This window comes from Marmota monax, unplaced genomic scaffold, assembly GCF_021218885.2.
Source record: "Marmota monax isolate L192 unplaced genomic scaffold, Marmota_monax_Labrador192_F-V1.1 WCK01_AAM20220418_F8-fsc00172, whole genome shotgun sequence".
Lineage (NCBI taxonomy): Eukaryota > Metazoa > Chordata > Mammalia > Rodentia > Sciuridae > Marmota > Marmota monax.
In genome coordinates, this window is record NW_026693633.1 from 703,547 (window position 1) to 722,494 (window position 18,948).

Genomic DNA, 18,948 nt, shown 5'->3' on the forward strand with positions numbered 1-18,948 from the left:
TTTTTTTCTACTGACAGAGTATGGTTGACTTCCAGGAATTGAACACTTTTTAATAATTTACTCAAGGACTAGACCCTATTTTTTTTTTGCGGGGGGGGGGCGGAGGAAGAGGGGTTACCGAGGATTGAACTAAGGGGCACTCGACCACTAAGCCACATCCCCAGCCCTATTTTGGATTTTATTTAGAACAGGGTCTCACTTTGTTGCTTAGCACCTCCCTTTTGAGAAGCCGGCTTTGAACTTTCGATCCTCCTGCCTCAGCCTCCAGAGCCGCTGGGATTACAGGCCTGTGTCACTGCGCCCGGCAGGACTAGATCACGTTTTAAAAATGCGTTGCTACATCCATTTCACATATTTATTCAGATCAATAAGGAAACTCTTTGTCGCAAACTCCACATTATACCCATCTACTATTCCTGAGCTTGGCCAGCCTCCCAGGCTTAAGGCCCCGCCCCTTGGGAAGGCGCAGTCTGCGTGTGGACGCAAGCAAGCGCGCTGACGTCTACGCGCACCACCCGCGCCAGAACCCGCCCTCCGGCTTGAACCGCGGTCCCGCGCCGCAGAGGTTGATGAGGCGGACGCCAACGGCTACGGCCGCAGAGCGGGAGGCAGCGCGGGAAGGCAGCGTAGACGAGCTGGCCTAGCCTGGGGCCCTGGCCGTGGTCTTCTGGCTGAGCCGCCGCTCCTGCGCACTGTGCGGGGCCGCAGCCGTTGGGCGGTGGGAGCTGGAGAGGCTGGGCGAGATCCGGGGCCCCTGGTGGGTGCGGGAGTGGTCTCTGTGGCCGGGATAGCCTCTGGCCATGATCGACTCGGTGAAACTGCGCCGGGACAGCGCAGCGGACTTCTTCTCGCACTATGAGTACCTGTGCGCCTTGCAGGACTCGGTACCTTTGCCCGCCGTGCGCACCTGCCTCCGGGAGGGCGTGCTGGACTTCAATGCCGACCGCCTGCGGGTGGTGGACTGGGCACCCCTCCTGAGCACCCTCAAGATTAATAAAGATCTGCCCGTGATCTCCATCAAGAGCTTCTTCCAGCCGTGGCTTGGTGAAACAGGTTTGTGCTCCTCGGTGGGTGCCTCGAAATCGGTTTTTAGATAGGTCCAAGGTGGAGCCTGGGCCTTAGAAGAGGCGCTTTGTGCTGGAGGATGTGTGCAGTACCAGCGAGGCGAACGTGGGCAAGTTATTGAAGGTCTTAAGGTACCGAGTTCTCATCCGTAACCTGGGCTTAATAAGAAGACCGAGGATAAGTGATTTCAAGGATTCCCTGAGTTAATGATGTTTGTAGAATGCTTAGCACAGTTTGGGACCTCATTAAATCTTGGATAGTTGTTTCCTCTTTAATTCAATGCCTTTTTGGTTTTTTTTGCCTAATACAAAAAAAGTAAGCGATTAGGAAATTAATATATTCCAACCCTTTTCTTCATTAAAAAAGTGTGTATGTAAGAATTTTGTAAAGCCCTTTTCAACTATTAGCCGCTTACAGATATAATAGGGTAATTAGAATCTAGACCCTCCGATTATTCAGAAAACAGGTGAATGACTACATGTGACAAAATGATGTTATTCCTTCTAGTACTTTTCACAACATTTTGTACATTATAAGGGCTCAAATCATATTTTCTAAATTGACGTGAACGAGGCTCACATCTTTCCATTAGTAACCATCAAATGAGTATAATAAAAGAGATTTTGTTAAAGATGGATGGGGAAAGTACAGTGTAAATTTATGAATCCAGCCTAATCTGCTTCATGGGATGTTGGTAGCTAGCTGGGATGCCCTTGTAGTTTTGCCCCCTTCAGGCAGTTGGCTGGGAGAGTGGTAAAGTTTTGGAGTGGGGACACTTGAGTGAGAATGACAAACTTGGCTCCCTGCAGGATATATTTAGGATGATCTGTTAGGCAAAGTGATTGCTCTTAATGCTTCTGTTCTTTGTTTCTCTTTATTTTTAATTTTTGCAGATTTTGTATTTGTAAATTCACCATGCTTAATTTAACTCCCCTATCAGTATTTGTGGTGCTTTCATGTTCATTCATGGACATATGCAAAGAAGCAAAAAAAAAAAATTGTCACCCAACATATATATTCCTATCTCACTCTTCATATCTTTTTAATAAAGACAGATGTTGTTAAAAAAATTTTTTTAAAGTAGTATCATATAACAAAAGTGTACAGATATTAGAGGTAGCCTAGGGTTTGAATTCTGGAGTTTACATTCTATGTGATCTGAGGCAAATTACTTTTTGAACTACAATTCTTACAATTATAAAAAAGTATTAAAGTAACTCTTGAGTTTTTAGTATTAAATCAGGTCATGTGTGTAAAGTGTCCTGGTAGCACTACAATGAGCTTAGTGTGCCTCTGCCCCAAAGGTTCTCCCCTTCTGCTGGGGGAGACAGCAAGTAAGCACAAGCTTCTGGGTCAGTGCTGTGGAAGAAGTGATCCCAGGTGCTGCAGAGCACAGAAAATTGAAGAGGGAGGTTCAAGGAAGACTTCTTGGAGGAGGTGCCATTCTTTTGAAGGATGTGTAGAACCCAGCCATATGACAGAAGGAAACAGTTTGTGCAGAGTTGTAAATAAAGAATATGGCAAACTGGGGTACAGAGCTGAAATTTAGAGTTTGAGAAAGATCTGAGAGTTGAGACTGATGAAGGCCAAATAGATCAGATGTTCAGTGTTTATCCTGAAGGTTGTGGGGAACCAACGAAGGATGTTGAAATGGACTTTTGATTTAGGGCCCTACTATGTCCTCCATACGGAAGACAAATTAAAGTTGGGAAAGAATTGTAATCTAACAGCCCAAATTAAGATAGGGAGAAGGGCTGGATTTTGAATGATGAGAATGGATGGGGCCTGGTGACTAGTTAGAATTTAGAGTAGCATCTTTCCCTAAGACACAGGACAACTAGATTAGGTTGGGAAGAGAATCTTAGTTCATCTTTAATGTTTTAAGACAGCTTCCAGATTTGTCTGTTAGGCAGGTCTAAACCCTAGATACAGATTTGGGCCTTGTGGAAAGATAGGCATGTGAAGATAGGAGAGGATCTGAGTTACCCACAAAGAAGATGGAGAAAATATTTGAAAGGCTTGCAACATTTTCTAAATGGATGGACTTGAGTTATGTTTATAAGCTGAGAGAAAGTAACCAGCTGAGAAGGAGGGTATGGAGATCTTGGAGAGGAAGTGATTATGGATTTATTTAAAAACCTGACTATTTGTCATATGCCTAGTCTTTTTCTAAGGTCTGAGGTTAGCACCATCCATGGTCTGCTCTGCAAGGACCATTCATCACACCCCTGACTGAAGAGTTGTCACCTTTTCTCTGTATCTCATTCAGATGTTATTCTGCACCTCTGAAGGGACTTAACCACAGTAATAGCAGAAATCAAAATAAATGAAAAATGAGAGGGATCTTAAGAGTCAAAACTAGTATACTTGATTTTGCCAAATGTTTTATACTCAGTGTAAGAAAAAATGTATTGTGGACCAATTTCTTTTCAGATATCCTTTGCTGAATCTTATTCCTTTCTCAAATCCAGTGGGTCTAGGTTTTAACCTCTTATATGTCACTTACTCAACCTTAATTACATTTTGCCTGTACTATTGCAGAAGCTCCTAGCTAGTTTTGCTGCCCCTGAACTCAGTTTCCCTTAATTCTTCTGCCCACTTCAGTTCAAGTGATCTTTCTAAGATGAAACCATATGCTTAAAAAAAATGCTTAATGTGACTCACAGGACCTCTGCAAATTGGTGGCACAACTTGTATTTTGTCAAAGGTACTGAAATCTGAGCTGTGTTCTGCCAAGCCTCATGGGGCTAGTTATGCCTGAGGAAGGGGTATTTTTTTTTTTTTTTAATTGAAAGCAGGTGCCTTTTTCTAGTCCTTTTCTTTATCTAATTGGTCCTCTCACAGTGAGACACATTATTCTGACATGCCAGGAACTCACCTAGTGTGTGGTAGCCCTAGTTCTCATCACTTGTGAGATAAAAGACAACTTTTTTCCAGGCTTGTTTCTGCCTCTTAAAATTTGCAGCTCTTCTTCTCAACCCCTGCAGAGTGTAGTCATTCCACCTGCAGCATTTACAGTGCTTTGCAGGAGTCAGGCATGGTTGCCTTTGCACATTCCACTTCCTCTTAGAAGAATACATTATCCACTCTAACTTACTTTCATCTTTCTGGGTTCAATATCAGTATTTTCTTGAAGCTATCCCTTAGGTGCAATTTCTTTGCCATCTTAAAAAACTCTATGTATAAGGTTTGTGTTTCTGTACCTCATGTGACTTTGAGTTCTTATGTTTTTCCTTACAAGGATTTTTTAAGGATATGGTTCATGTCTGCGCCTTAATAGTGAACGAATGTTTTTAAATGATGAACTATATCATTGAGATTGCTAATTTTACAATAACTTTGCTTTAGGTTCTGACATAAACAAAGTTTGCAGAAGTCGCGTTCCTGCTATAAGATCCAAAGATGTGACCTTCCAGTTGTGTAAAGCTCTTAAAGGCTGTCTAAGTGTATCAAGTGTGCTAAGGAACCTGGAGTTAAATGGACTAGTTCTGAGAGAGAGGGATTTAATTATTTTAACAAAGGTAAGCCTTCTTCAGTGTGGCCTGCAAACATTTCATAGTCGTTTTGTAGGGGGAAATACTCAATAAATTTTTTTAACTCTTTTCCTCTAATAAAGGGATTGAATAAATCGACTTCTTTGGTGCACCTGTCTCTTGCAAACTGTCCAATTGGAGATGGAGGTTTAGAAAGTGAGTTTAAATCTTGTTTAACTTTTGACCCATCAGACTGGTCTCATGTTTGCCTATATACCATATTAATTCCTGTCTGGTTTTTTATTAATAACCCTTTTCTGGCTGCTGCCTCTGTCTGAGCTACCTCCTGTGCCTCTTTATATCTTGAGCCATTATCACTTCTACCCTTAAAGCTTATCATGTTGATTACTCTCTGAAGTAACTTTACTAAAGGATGTGTTAAGCCACAAACCACACAAACCTCTTCTGTCTGGTATTCTGTTTTTTGTGTTTATTCATCTTTTAGGGTTTTCCTTCTAAGAAATATTTATGGGAATGGCAATAGCAAAATGTGAAGAGGAAAAAAATCATTATTTTTAAATGGCATCTATAATGCAGTCTTAATGCACTGTGTGGTGTGTGCTAAAATAGAAAATATATGCTAAGTGCTATAGGAGCATATAAAAGGTCAGTGAACTCTTTGGCCAGGAGAGGGCTGGTCATGTAGATAATTACAAGAGGTCTTCTGTTGATTGGGGTCCTGAAGAATTGGTGTGTGGAATCATGGTCTGGAGGGGTAAGGAAGCTTGCATTTCAATCTGAACAGAGTTTAAGGTCCTCTATCTTCTGTTGCTCTTGTATCTTATGTGCTTTGGTAGAGCACCTAGTTATATTAATAAGAGCACCTGATGTAGTTCTGGGTTTATAGTTGACATTTAAATTGATGATCAAGATCAAAGTATGTTCTTGGAAATAAAATAGAAAAAAAAATCATGTTTTTTTAGACTTTTCTTTTTCTTTCAGATGACTCAAAAACTCTATAATACTTTACTCTGTGATTGGGAATACAGAGTTTTCAATTTTAGCATCTAATAGGATTATGTTATTGCTGTAAATTAGAATAACACTTTGTCACAAACATGTTGTAGAATGTACCGATCCATTAGTTTTTGGAAAGAGTATAGAGAGTGATTTTTAAGAATACAGCTATAAACTAAAATATACTCAAGAAAGTTGAGGCCAGGTGTGGTGGCACACACCTGTACTCCCAGCAGCTCAGGAGGCTGAGGCAGGAAGATTGCAAGTTGGAGGCCAGTCTCAGCAACTTAGCAAGACCCTGTTTCAAAATAAAAAATGGGGATGTGGTATGTGGCTGGGGATATGGCTCAGTGGGTAAGCGCCCCTGGGTTCCACCCCTGGTACCAAAAAAAGAAAAGGATTGACCAGGTTGATTAGGCTCTTCGGTTTATTGTATGTGTCTTTTTTCCCCCCTTCTTTTTAGTTATTTGTCAAGCTGTGAAGACCTCTATCACTCTTAAGACAGTTAACTTCACTGGGTGTAGTCTGACATGGCAGGGAGCAGATCACATAGCCAAGATCTTAAAGGTGACTTTGTATTCAGAAGTTTGTGAAAATGTGCTATGTGTTTGAAGCACAGTAATACTTTGGTATGAGATGGCAATTATTTTTATCTTTTCATTCATATGGTGATTATAATTATATTTCTGATGAAAGAATGTGACCTGTGTTTAGCTTGGGGTTCTACCATTTAGTAAGATATTGTACTTAATCTTAGGTGAGATTTTAAAGTATAATGCATTATGAATTATATATTTGTGTACCTTTAGTTATTGAAAATATGTTTTGGGCACTGAAAGAAATTTTGTGCATTACAGTCTTCATATTACTTCAGTGACTCAAATATTAACTGCTATAATATATGAACCAATAAAAATCATAGTTTTTAAAAAATGATTTTAAGGGTGCCTTAATAACTTTATAGTGGTTTAACTACTATATTTTGGCATACAATTACTTGATAATTTGATATGAAACCTTTTTTATAGTTTGATGGTACAGATCTGGGATAGGCAAACTTTGTGGATCAAATTTACCACCAGTTTTTTTAAACACAACCATGTTCAGTTGTTTACACAGTAACTGTGACTACTTTCAACCTACACCTGAATTGTTGAGTACTTCTAAAAGGTACTGTCTGACCCACAAAGTTGAAAATGTTTACTTTTGGGCCGCTATAGAGCAAGTCCTCTGATCCTTGCAATAGATAATGGTAAAAAGTGTGAAAATAAAGGAAAATAAAACTCTTGAAATTTAATTGAATTGTCAGTTTACATACTAATCTGCAACAGGTTACCCAGTGGCTAGAGTTGCACAACTAGTTGGTGGCAGACTGGGAGCTGGGTCACTGGACCCCTAAGTCACAATCTACTGTTTAATATACTAAAGATGACCTCCAGCAAATATACTTGGGGTGTGTGTGTGTGTGTGTGTGTGTGTGTAAGGCACTGACATAATCAGCCATACTTAGTTTTCTTTTAGTTTTTCTGTGTCCTTTTTAAGCATTTAATTTCATGCTATTAAATTGTTGAAGTATCAAACCATGAGACGGCATGAAGAAACCTGGGCTGAGAGTCTTCGCTATAGGAGACCAGATCTTGACTGCATGGCTGGCTTAAGGCGAATCACATTGAATTGCAACTCCCTCATTGGTGACCTGGGGGCATGTGCTTTTGCAGACTCTCTTAGTGAGGATTTATGGCTTAGAGGTAAGATAAATGAACTTCTAGAATTGAAAATGGTGAATTTTGAGTATCAAATATGCTTACCTCTTGGAATTGTATTGTTGTCATAATGTATCGGTTTTCTTTTTTGTCTTTTTTGGAACTGGGAATTGAACCCAGGGCTTTGCGAATGTGAGGCAAACACTTTGCCACCAAGGAACATCCCAGCCCAAGATATTTTTAAAATCCTTTTTTTTCCTAATGGCTTTTAAACTTTTATAAAAGTTAAATATATTCTTCATAGGAAATACAGAGAGAGTAAACGATAAAAGATAATATTACCTATAATCAAAACACCCACTGTTCATTTTGGCATACATATTTTAGCTTTTTTTTGGCAGATGTATTTATACATGTAAGAGATTACAAAAATAGAGAACTATAGAGTGCTATTATTTGTTCTTTTTAGTTATATATAACAGTAGAATATATTTTGACAAATCATGCATACACGGAGTATAACTTCCCATTTTTGTGGTTGTACGTGATATGGGGTTACACGTAAGTGCAGGTGGTAAAGATTTTCTTACATTCTATAGATTCTCTGTTCATGTTCTCTTTGTTCATGTATTTATATATGACTATAAAAATATTATGTCTGATTCATTCTACTGAGTTTTCCATTCCCATTCCTTCCTCTGTTTCTCCCACTTCCCCTTGTCCAATCCAGTGAACTTTCACTTCACCCCCTATCTTATCTATTGTGAGTCATCTTGTATCTGTGAACATTCTGCCTTTGGTTTTTTGGGATTGGCTTATTTCACTTAGCATGATCATCTCCAGTTCCATCCATTTATCAGCAAATGCCATAATTTCATTCTTCTTTATGGCAGAGTAATATTTCATTGTGTATATATGCCACATTTTCTTTATCCATTCATCTGTTGAAGGGCATCTAGGTTGGTTCCATAGCTTAGATATTGTGAATGGAGCTGCTATAAACATTGATGTGGCTGCGTCACTTTAGTATGCTGATTTTAAGTCTTTTGGGTATAAGCCGAGGAGTAGGATAACTGGATCAAATGGTAGTTCCATTTCAAGTTTTCTAAGGAGTCTCTATACTGCTTTCCATAGTGGTTGCATCAATTTGCAGCCTCACCAGAAATGTTTGAGTATGCCTTTTCCCCCACATTCTCACCAACACTACTGTCATTTTATTCTTGATAATTGCAATTCTGACTGGAGTGAGATAGAATTCCAGTGTAGTTTTAATTTGCATTTCTCCAATTGTTAGAGGTGTTGAACATTTTTTCATATATGTTGACAATTCATATTTCTTCTGTGAAGTGTCTGTTCAGTTCCTTTGCCCATTTATTGATTGGATTATTTTGGGAGTTTTTTTGGTGTTGAGTTTTTTGCTGTATCTGAGTTGCAGATGGTAAAGATTTTCTTACATTCTGTAGGCTCTCTGTTCATGTTCTTGATTGTTTTCTTTGCTGTGAAGAAGCTTTTTAGTTTCATATCATCCGATTTAATGATGCTTGATTTTACTCTTGTGCTTGGGAGTCTTGTTGAAGAATTTGGTATTTAAGCTGACATGATGTAGATTTGGGCCTACTTTTTCTTCTGTTAGGTGCAGTCTCTGGTCTAATGCCTAGGTCCTTGATCCACTTTGAGTTGAGTTTTGTTCAGGGTGAGAGAGAGAGGTCTAATTTCATTTTGTTACATATGGATTTCCAGTTTTCCCAGCACTATTTGTTGAAGAGGCTGTCTTTTCTTCAATGAATGTTTATGGTGCCTTTATCTAGTATGAGATAACTGTATTTGTACGGTAACCCTACTGTAGTTTGCTTTATAGTGTCTCATGTAGTACTCCCTCATATTGATGCATAATAATTTAATGAATTCCCTGCTATTTGATATTTAGAGAGTTTGTACTTTTCCCCTATTTAAATGTATAGTAAAAGAATGTATGTGTCCATTGGAATTACTTCTTGAAAAGTGGAATGACTTTAACATATTTTCAAAGATAAAGGCACATAATGCCAAATTGTCTTCCAGAAATGCTGTTCCATTTTGTGGTTCACACTAACAGTATATATGTGAGGCCTGCGCACTCATAAACATGCAATTTTGTCAGTTTTAAAACTTTAAACTTTACTAAAATGAGAGCCACCTACCCCTTTTATAACTTTTTTCACTCACTATAGCTTGAGCACCTTTAATTTTTTTTTTAGTGCATTATATTTATACATAAATGTGGGGCTCATTTTGACATATTCATAAATGCATATAACATAATTTACTCCATTTCAATGGAGTACAAATCCATTACCTTTCCTTCTCCCTCCCCCTGATCCTGGATAAAGACAATGTGTTATACATACACAATAGAGTTTCACTTAGCCATAAAGAAGAATAAAATTATATCATTTACTAATAAATGGAGGAAAGTCCTCTATTGCTCTTTCATTCATTTATTTTCTACTTGGTGCATTGTAGTTACACAGAAAAGTGGAATTTATTGTGAGGCTGGGAAGTCTAGGTTGGGCAGATCTTTAGCTTCATTATATTTGACCCTTGGCAGATCCACTGTCTGATGTAGGTGCTCCTCCTGGGTTATAGAAACCTGTCTTCTTGTTTTATCCCAAAATGGGGACTCTATTCCCAAGATTTTATCTAAGTCTATTTTCCCAAGGCCTCATTTCCTAATATCATGTCACTTATTTTTATTGAGGCAGGGTCTTCCTAGGATGCCCAGGCGGCCGTAAACATTTTTTTTTTTTTTTTAGGTACTGGGGACTGAACTCAGGGGCACTCAAACACTGAGCCACATCCCCAGCCCTATTTTGTAATTTGTTTAGAGACAGGGTCTCACTGAGTTGTTTTTATCACCTCGCCTTTGCTGAGGCTGGCTTTGAACTTGAGATCCTCCTGTCTCAGCCTACCCGGCTGCTAGGATTATAGGCGTGCACCACCCTACCTGTCTGGCCTTAAACTTTTGATTGTTCTGCCTCAGCCTCTCAAATAGCTAAGAGCTACGAGTACAGGTGTGTGCCATTGTACCCAAATTCCCCTTCCATTATAGTTTGAGTTCATTTGGAGTTCAAGATCATGATCAAAGGAATAAAGTGCAACCTCAGTATACTACCCAGTATTTGCCTGTGATGTTTACACTGCCACTAGCATCCTTGTTAATTATGAACTGATATTCATTTTGTGACAATTTTTCTCTCTCTCAGATTGTGTAGAGTGCTTTTCAACTCTGCAGTTATAAAATATGTGGGGTGACTCATTAGAACTAAAGTATGGATAATCATAGCATATCCAAGAAGAGGGTTTTGGGGGGAGTTGATGCTCTGTTTTTTTTCCCCCCCAGAGTATGTATTTGCATATGCTTTCTGATTTTATTTTTTTAATACTCAAGATTAAAAACCTTCCATGACTCATCTTGTTCAGGAATCTCCAACATTAATGAGAGTTGTCTGAATGTTAAACATGTAGAGAGTTGGCAAATGACCTATTGTTTTTCATCGAAAGCTCTTGACCTGCAGCAGTGTGGCCTCACCAATGAAGGAGCCAAAGCTTTACTAGAGGCCCTTGAAACCAATAGAACGCTGGTCATTCTGGATATAAGAAAAAATTCACTCATTGGTATGTCACCTCATTTTTAAAAAAACTAATTAACAAATAGCAGAATAAAAAGAATTTGTTCATGTATTGACAATTTTTAAAGCTTAATATGTTTATCTTCCTAATCTTATACTTTTCTAATCTTGTACTTCCTTATGTTTTTAGCAGGTGATTTGCCAATTAAAATGAGTTATACTTGTAAATTGTTCTTGGCTGCTACTCTGAATACAGGTGAACCCAGATAATAAACCTGCTTCTACCAAGAGCATTATTTCTGGTTTTTTTTTTTTTTTTTTTTTTTCTGGAACCTCTGAATTCTTGGGAGAGAGCATTTCATTCATTTGCTAATTTGACTAATAATTTTTGAATACTTCTGTGTGCCAAACACTGGTTTAGGCACTAAACTTACCAGCTAGTTAAAGTCTTACTCTCACTCAGCTTATGTTCTAATGGGGGAAATCAAATACAAATGAGTAAACAGATAAGTAGTATAATTTGAGATAGCAGAAAGTGCAAGAATGCCTTAAAATAAGAAAACAGATGGGGTCTGATGAGACTGTACTAGATAGGTTTGTTAAGGGACAACATCACTGGAAACGTGACATACAGAGAGACCTGAGTGAAGAGAGGAATTAGCAATTCTAGAACAAGGAAGTAATGAGAATAAAAGTACAAGGTGGTAGAGTTGATGGAGTATTTAAGGAAAAGCAAGGAGACCAACATGGTTGGAGCACTTGGCGAGGGAGAATCTGGTATCCTATGAGATCAGACAGCTAGCCAGGGGTTACTTTGAGGTTTTAAAGGCCAAGGTAAGGACCTGGACTATTTAGAGTGAATTAAAACCACAGGAGAGTTTTGAGCTGGAAAAAGGCATGATCCAAGTAGCATTTCATTTGGCAGGAATAAGAAGGAAAACAGACTAGTTCGAAGTGGTCGAAGTGAGAGATGGTTATGGCTTAGCTTAGGGTGGAAGGTTGGAGGTGATAAAACAAAGTATAATTAAGAAGACGACTTGTAGATAGATTAGATGTGAGCTATGAAGGAAATAGTAATTTTTAAAATGTCCCTCAGTGATAATGTGTATGACAGAGTGGTACAGTTACTGAGAAAAGGAGGATGAGAGAGGAGCAGCTTCATGGGTGTATCACAACTTTGGTTTGAATATTTTAATTTTATGGGAAAAGTAATGATTAGTTGACTTTTGTTTTTAAATAGAAATAGCCACTCATTGGAAAAGTTACTACAATTTCAATTTTCATTTTACTTTAGATCATTCTATGATGAAAGCAGTTATCAAAAAAGTTCTTCAGAATGGAAGGAGTGCTAAGTCAGAGGTATAACATGTTTTAGTCCTCTAGAAAGAATTTTTATTCATTTACTTTTCTTTTGTTTTTAGTAAAATAAAATTGCCAGGGCACTTTCTTAAATGAAGTTTTCAGTCAGTTAAGGTGGCTTTTCTGTTTTTAAAAATATTTTGAGACTTAATTTGGAATCCTAAAACTGCAAACCTTTTGTTAACTTAGAATATCCTAATAAATTCGAGTTAAGGTTGAATCCTCATACCAGTACTTAAATTACCTGTATCTCTCTTCTAGTACCAGTGGATAACTTCTCCATCAGTAAGGGAACCATCTAAAACTGCTAAACAGAAAAAGAGAACAATAATTCTGGGAAATAGTCGAAAAGGAAAAGCTACTATTAGAATTGGTAACTCTATATGTCTTGTCTTTTTAATACTTTTAAAATTTATATCTTCCATGTGTTCTAATGTGTTAAAATTACTCTTCTCATTGTCTGTATTGACACATGTATATCTTCTCAGGACTGTAATTGTTCTGAAACAGATAACAAGAATTTGTAGAATGTAGAAATAGTTAAATGAATCATTATAGAAAGAATACTAGTATTTCCATTTTTTAAATTAGCCGTTTTTGTTTTTTGTTTTGCATAAAATGTTCATCATTTTCAGTGTTTCCCAGTTGACGATTACCTTGCATACTTTGCAGTTGAAATTGGGATGCCCTTTGGTGACACTGCTTTTTAGTGTCCTTTGTTGTTTTATGATGCTACAGAGGAATCCAGGGCTTTGAGCTTGTTGTCAAGTGCTCTACCAAAGTCATGCCCCCAACCTGATTTTTTAAATTTTTTTAATTAAAAAAAAAAAGTTTTTAATTTTTTTTTTTCCCTTTAGTACTGGGGATTGAACACAGCAGGTGTGCTTTACCACTAGGCCAGTCCTTTTTATTTTTTATTCTGAGGCTGACCTCAAATTTGTGATCCTCTTGCTTCAGTCTCCTGAGTTGCTGGAATTATAGGTGTGTGTTGCCAAATTTTTTTTTTTTTAAATGGAGTAGTACCCTTTCTTAAAACTATAGGAAACAACATTTTTTCTCCTTGTTCCCCACTTCTCTGAAATTCCCACTTAAAAGGTATTGAAACCTGGCACAGTGGTGCATACCTATAATCCCAGCAGCTAGGGAGACTGAGACAGAAGAATCGGGAGTTTAAAGCCACCTTCAGTAATGGTGAGGCGCTGTGAGGTAACTCAGTGAGACCCTGTCTCTAAATAAAATACAAAGTAGGTCTGGGGATGTGGCTCAATGGTTGAGTGCCCCTGAGTTCAATCCCCGGTACCAAAAAGAAAAAAGGTTATTAAATATTAGATAACACCTTGATTCTTTAAATGATGAAGAAAAAACTTAAAATGTATATAATCTTTATGAAACAATGTTGCAAATAAGTTTATTGACCCTAGATGGAATGTTTTAGAATGAAATGTTTTCTGTATTACTTGTTATAATGTATATTTAATCTTCCAAGTAATACTTAATCTAATAATAGTTAGAAATAAAAATATCCATGATTTTGTGACCAAGTATAATGGGAAAAACCTTTTAAAGAAAACTAACAACCAGTGAAGTAAATTTTAGTTTGTATTAATTTAATTCACTAAAATTTTGTGTTATTTCTAAAGAGTTCTTAAGTTTTATTTTCTATAACAAATTATCTTTAGCACAAACAATTTTTTTCTTTGTGATAAGAAAAAATGACACAGTAGAATAAGTTAATCTAAATCTATTAGAAAACTGGCCTTTTTTTTGTAATAACTTTGAATTTTGAGACAGTAAAACCATAAGAACTAATATAGAAAAAAAAATTATGTTTAGGATCTGCCAACTTTCTACTAGTTAAAGATTTGTGGTAACTTTAGTTATATGCCACATACATCAAGGTCACTGAACAATTAATGGCAGTCTTTTATTTGGATTCAATCTGAAATCTTAACAAATTGTTTGACTTAATTCTATTGAGGCATATACTTAAAAATGGTTAATATGAGGAACTGGGGATGTAGCTCAGTGGCAGAGCGCTTATCTAGTATGAGTGAGACCCTGGGTACAGTCCCCAATACTGCACATACACACAAAAAAGATTAATATGGAAATTTTTGTTAGATATATTTCAACATAATTTTTTTAACGTTGTTTGATGATTTTTGTTTAGCTTTTATTAAGGTGTTGTTTTATAATAGCAATGGAGATAAAAACAGAAAACACCTCCAGTTTCACTATTCTATCAAACAATATTTTCTCCTGTTGACTGTCAGCATAAATATAATTTGGCATTCTTTTTTTCATTTCATAGTAAATTTTTATATGATTAATAGTTACTTTTTTTAATACAGTCACAAGGTTTTATTGAGTTGATGGGTCAATATTTTAAACTGGTAAAAAGCTGGAAAAGATTTAAGTATTTAATAATTTAAAAAATCCTAGTGTAAATATCTGCATACCTATAACTTCTTGTTTTATTAAAAGCTGTATATTTTTATTTACTGTTAACCAACTTATTTGTAGTGAATAGTAGTAAATGTATTAGGTAGTAGTAGATAAAAGTATCTTATCTACCAACTCTCATATCAGAACAGTGATATTTTAGTTGTCAATCAGATAGTATATACAATTGAGACTGGTGACATCACACTAATTAAATATTGCTAAAGGTTTATATCATGTAAGCATTCTTTTAAGTATTTCTGTTGGTGTTTATAAATAAAAATAGAAAATGTATATTACATCTTTATAAAACATGTTCAAAATTCTTTAATTTTAGTAGCTAGTGTTGTGTAATAAAGAAAGTGGGAATGTGGCTGAATTTTACAAACTCACTGAGGTATTTTAAGAGTAATTTTGTTTCTTGGGCCCTTTTTTTTTTGGATTTGCCTCAGTTATTTGGAGACATAGAGGTAAGCCAAATCAGAGTCTTGGCAGTATAGTTAGATTTTAGTGAGAACAGGGGTTGAATATGTGAATTGTATCATATTCATATTGTAATTATATGTGCAGAAAGAAGATAAGTTTTATTATATTTTTAATCTTCTGCCAAAATAGGTTTATTTTGACTTTAATTAAAAAAGTTGTTTGCACTTTTTTAAAAAATTTTTTTTAGTTGTTGATGGACCTTTATTTTATTTATTTTTGTGTGGTGCTGAGGATCGAACCCATTGCCTCACATATGCTAGGCAAGTGCTCTACCACTGAGCCACAACCCCAGCCCTGCATTCTGAAAGTGAAGGAAATGCTATATATGTGAAGGCTATCCACAGGAACATTTTTGTGTGTGTGAAGATAATTAGGTTAAAAAAAAGAAAACTGGAAAAGGAGAATATGAATAGAGCTCCTGTGTATTTGAAGAGGCATGTAAATGTATCCAGAGAAATCCCATAGCACCATGTGTTGATTATCAATAAGTTACAATATATGAAGTGTTTTTCCTATATTACCATAAACATTTTATTTTAGATGCCATCCTAATAATGGCTAAAGTGCCCTTGTTTAGTAAAACAGACTGGAAAGATAAATATAATCATTTTAATAAATGAATAATATTTGTTCTCACTAATATTAGAAACAAATACTTAAATTTGAATTTTTAATATCTGTTTTCTAATAAAGTGTCAATATATAGATATAGCTTTTGAGGCTGGGGTTGTGGCTCAGTGGTAGGGTGTGCTTGCCTAGCATGTGTGAGGCACTGTGTTTGATCCTTGGCACCACATTAAAAAAATAAACAAAGGTATAGATCTAGTTTTTTCTGCCAAGTGTTTTATATAAAGATACTTAACTCTTCATTGTTGAAATGTAGGTTCACTCTTTTATCCAATGTTTTATTGATTTGTTTTGTAGTTTCTAAAAAATCAAATGAGCACTCAAGGTCATTTCTTAGTTACTATGAGGATAACATTTAGTCAGCTACTACCCAGTAACCTTCAGTCTTTTAACTTTGATAATTTTTATGTAGTAAAATTAATCTGCAGGTGAAATTTTGTTTTAATTCAGAAGGTTCTGTTGGGCAGGAGTTATGGGTGTACCTATTTTGATCTGACCTTGAGATTCAGAAATACTCAAGATGTTCTGAGATTCAGTAAATGGAATGTTTTTGCATGATGCACAATTGTTCATTGTTTGGAATATATTAGTATTTACTTTGGCATGTTTTGCATGACCCATATACTTTTAGTCAAAATTATAACCTGTTACCCTGGAGAACTTAAATTTTCAAAACACTGCTGCCCTATTTAATAAGAGTTTTACAAATTGGGTGCTGGGAATATGGCACAGTAGTGTAGTGCTTGCCTGTCACACATGAGACTCTGGTTTTGTTCCCAAGGCAGCTAAAAAACAAAAAACAAATTTACAGACTGATTGTGTTTTATTGGTTTAGTATCATTGTTAATTGCTCATTTGAATCCTTTTAAGAATGTGCACATAATAAATAATTGATGATAGCCTTTTATTGCATCTGGAGTCTTTCTTTTTAACATTGTCCTTAATACAGGATTGGCGACAAAGAAACCTGTAAACAGTGGAAGAAAACACACCCTTTGTAAAGAATGTGCTTCTGAACATCCTCCACCTGGTGTATCTGGTTTCTTGCCATGGCGTACTGCAGAACGTGCAAAAAGGAGCAGGTGGGATTTTTTTTCCCCATCTTTTAGTCATTCACAATTCTTTTGGGGGGGCTTCTATTATATGGAAGCTATCTGGTTGTTTTTATAAGGAGAAGAAGATAACTAACATATGGTTTCTGCTTAATGGATCCTTTAGGGAAGCAAAACAAAAAAATTAATATAACTAGGAATTTCATGTTACATCTTAAGTGTCACAACAGTTTGTAACCCCATGGGAGTTCATAGGAGACTGAAATTATCTTTATTTGTGCAGGTAAGAAAAGGTTTCAGAAAACCCATGTGTAGTGTAGCTGAGTCCTACAGGACAGAAGCAGAAATTTGGATATGTAAGAATAGGGAAAAGGGCATTATAGGCATGGGGAATAGTTTAATGCCAAGTGGATAAGAAGTATGGATTAGACTTACTAAGTCATCTGGCCTAACTCTCATTTTAGTAAATCAAAGAAGATTTAATAAGTTTTAGCTAATTACTTACCCAGGACATAGCTATTTGTAATAATTTTTGTCAAAGAAGTTTTCAAAAATTGTACTATAATTTTAGGCTTGATAAGGGCATTAAACTACTATACATGGCTGGGGTTGTGGCTCAGTGGTAGAGTGCTCACCTAGCATGCATGAGGCACTGGGTTCAATCCTCTGAACCACATAAATGAAAAATAAAGATATTGTAGCTACCTAAAAATAAAAAATGAAATAAAACTACTATATTTTATTTTCTAATTACTGATTTGAATATTTAAGAAATTAAGGATTAATAGTTGCTTAAGACAATAAAGAATTGATTCTAAATAGGTCTAGAAATAGGTACTATGTAAAATATCTGTTCAGTTGCTCACATTTAAATAAATTGATGTATATAATAGGCAACTGACTACTATGTTTATTTATAATTGGTAATGTGAATTATTATTACATAAACTAGTGCTGAAACACCAGATTTTACATCTTAATTTTATAACTTTGTGTTTTCATGTCTTTTTCTTGGGATGCTTAGTAATCTCTAGTCCACTCTGATCAGAAGGAGCTGTAAATCAGAGAGTAATTATTATCAGAGAAGTTAGTCTGAAAATCTCAATCATCCTGAGCATAGAATTGAAATGCATTTCCCAGAGAGTTATCAAAAAATCATTATGCTGCAGTTTGTTCAGTTTTCTCCCTCGTAAAGCTTTCTAGGTGCTTATTTTGAGATTATTTCTATACATAGTTCTATATGAATAATAATACTAGTAAGTGTGAATACTTGGTATTAACTGATGGTGCATTTACATCAAAATATAACAATTGTTGATTTTCTCTTAGGGGTTTTCCATCAATCAAAACCCGTGATATATCTGATCAGCTGCAGGTATGTGCTTATCATATTTGCAATATGTAGGGGTTTGGATTAAGAAAGATGGAGGGTCATTCTCTGCTTTTTAAAAACTTGAGTAGAACCTTATAAGAAATACTTCCCTCCCTGAAGTTAATCCGCTTAAAATTTTTCAGGTTGCTCTCTTGACACCACAGTATGGTTGTATGTATATGGCATACACCATGCACCTTGTGGTTTCATCTGTAGCCAAAGAAGCCATTTTTTCAGTTCATAAACTGCTGTTGAAATGATTTCAACCACCATTACTGACTTGACACATGAAGCTATCATACTCAAAAATGTCCTTCGGTTTTCAAGAAATGTTGTTTTGGGGAGATATATGCATTTCTTCATAAATTTTAGATCCTACACCCAGAACAAAGCAACAAATGCCAGAGCCTCTGATTTCTCATACCATTTCTTTCTCCCTCACCAGGGCCACACATATTCCCTGTCCTATTGCCTCTCAGTCTTGGAGCACACTGATTCTATCAGAGTATTGGGTTCTTCTCCCAGTTGTCCCAAGAGATCATAAGTTTTCTCTGCAACCTGTACACTCAGAAAAATGAGAAATTATACCCTATCCGATTCAAATGTATGATAAGATCATTGTACTGCCATGTGTATCTAATTAAAACAAATAAAAATTAAAATAAAAACAACACTAATGAGATTGAGACAGGAGCACCTGGGGTGTCAGTACTGCCCCCTGCCTACTTAATAGATGGGTGTACA

General features: G+C 36.3%; 1 protein-coding gene across 3 annotated transcripts in view; it reads left to right on the forward strand.

The window, feature by feature from the left end:
* Positions 1-527: 527 nt before the first annotated feature.
* The window catches only part of Cep78 (centrosomal protein 78), a 31,723-nt gene continuing 13,302 nt past the window's right edge, over positions 528-18,948 (forward strand). For 2 of the 3 annotated variants that reach the window (XM_046459729.2, XM_046459730.2), the window contains exons 1-10: positions 528-1,053; positions 4,414-4,586; positions 4,682-4,754; positions 6,019-6,122; positions 7,129-7,303; positions 10,799-10,912; positions 12,161-12,225; positions 12,487-12,598; positions 16,730-16,862; positions 18,162-18,207. In XM_046459729.2, the coding sequence (XP_046315685.1) occupies positions 801-1,053; positions 4,414-4,586; positions 4,682-4,754; positions 6,019-6,122; positions 7,129-7,303; positions 10,799-10,912; positions 12,161-12,225; positions 12,487-12,598; positions 16,730-16,862; positions 18,162-18,207 (1,248 nt within the window). In that variant the 5' untranslated portion in view covers positions 528-800. The remainder of the gene's footprint in view (positions 1,054-4,413; positions 4,587-4,681; positions 4,755-6,018; positions 6,123-7,128; positions 7,304-10,798; positions 10,913-12,160; positions 12,226-12,486; positions 12,599-16,729; positions 16,863-18,161; positions 18,208-18,948) is intronic. The other variant, XM_046459731.2, reaches the window with a different exon arrangement.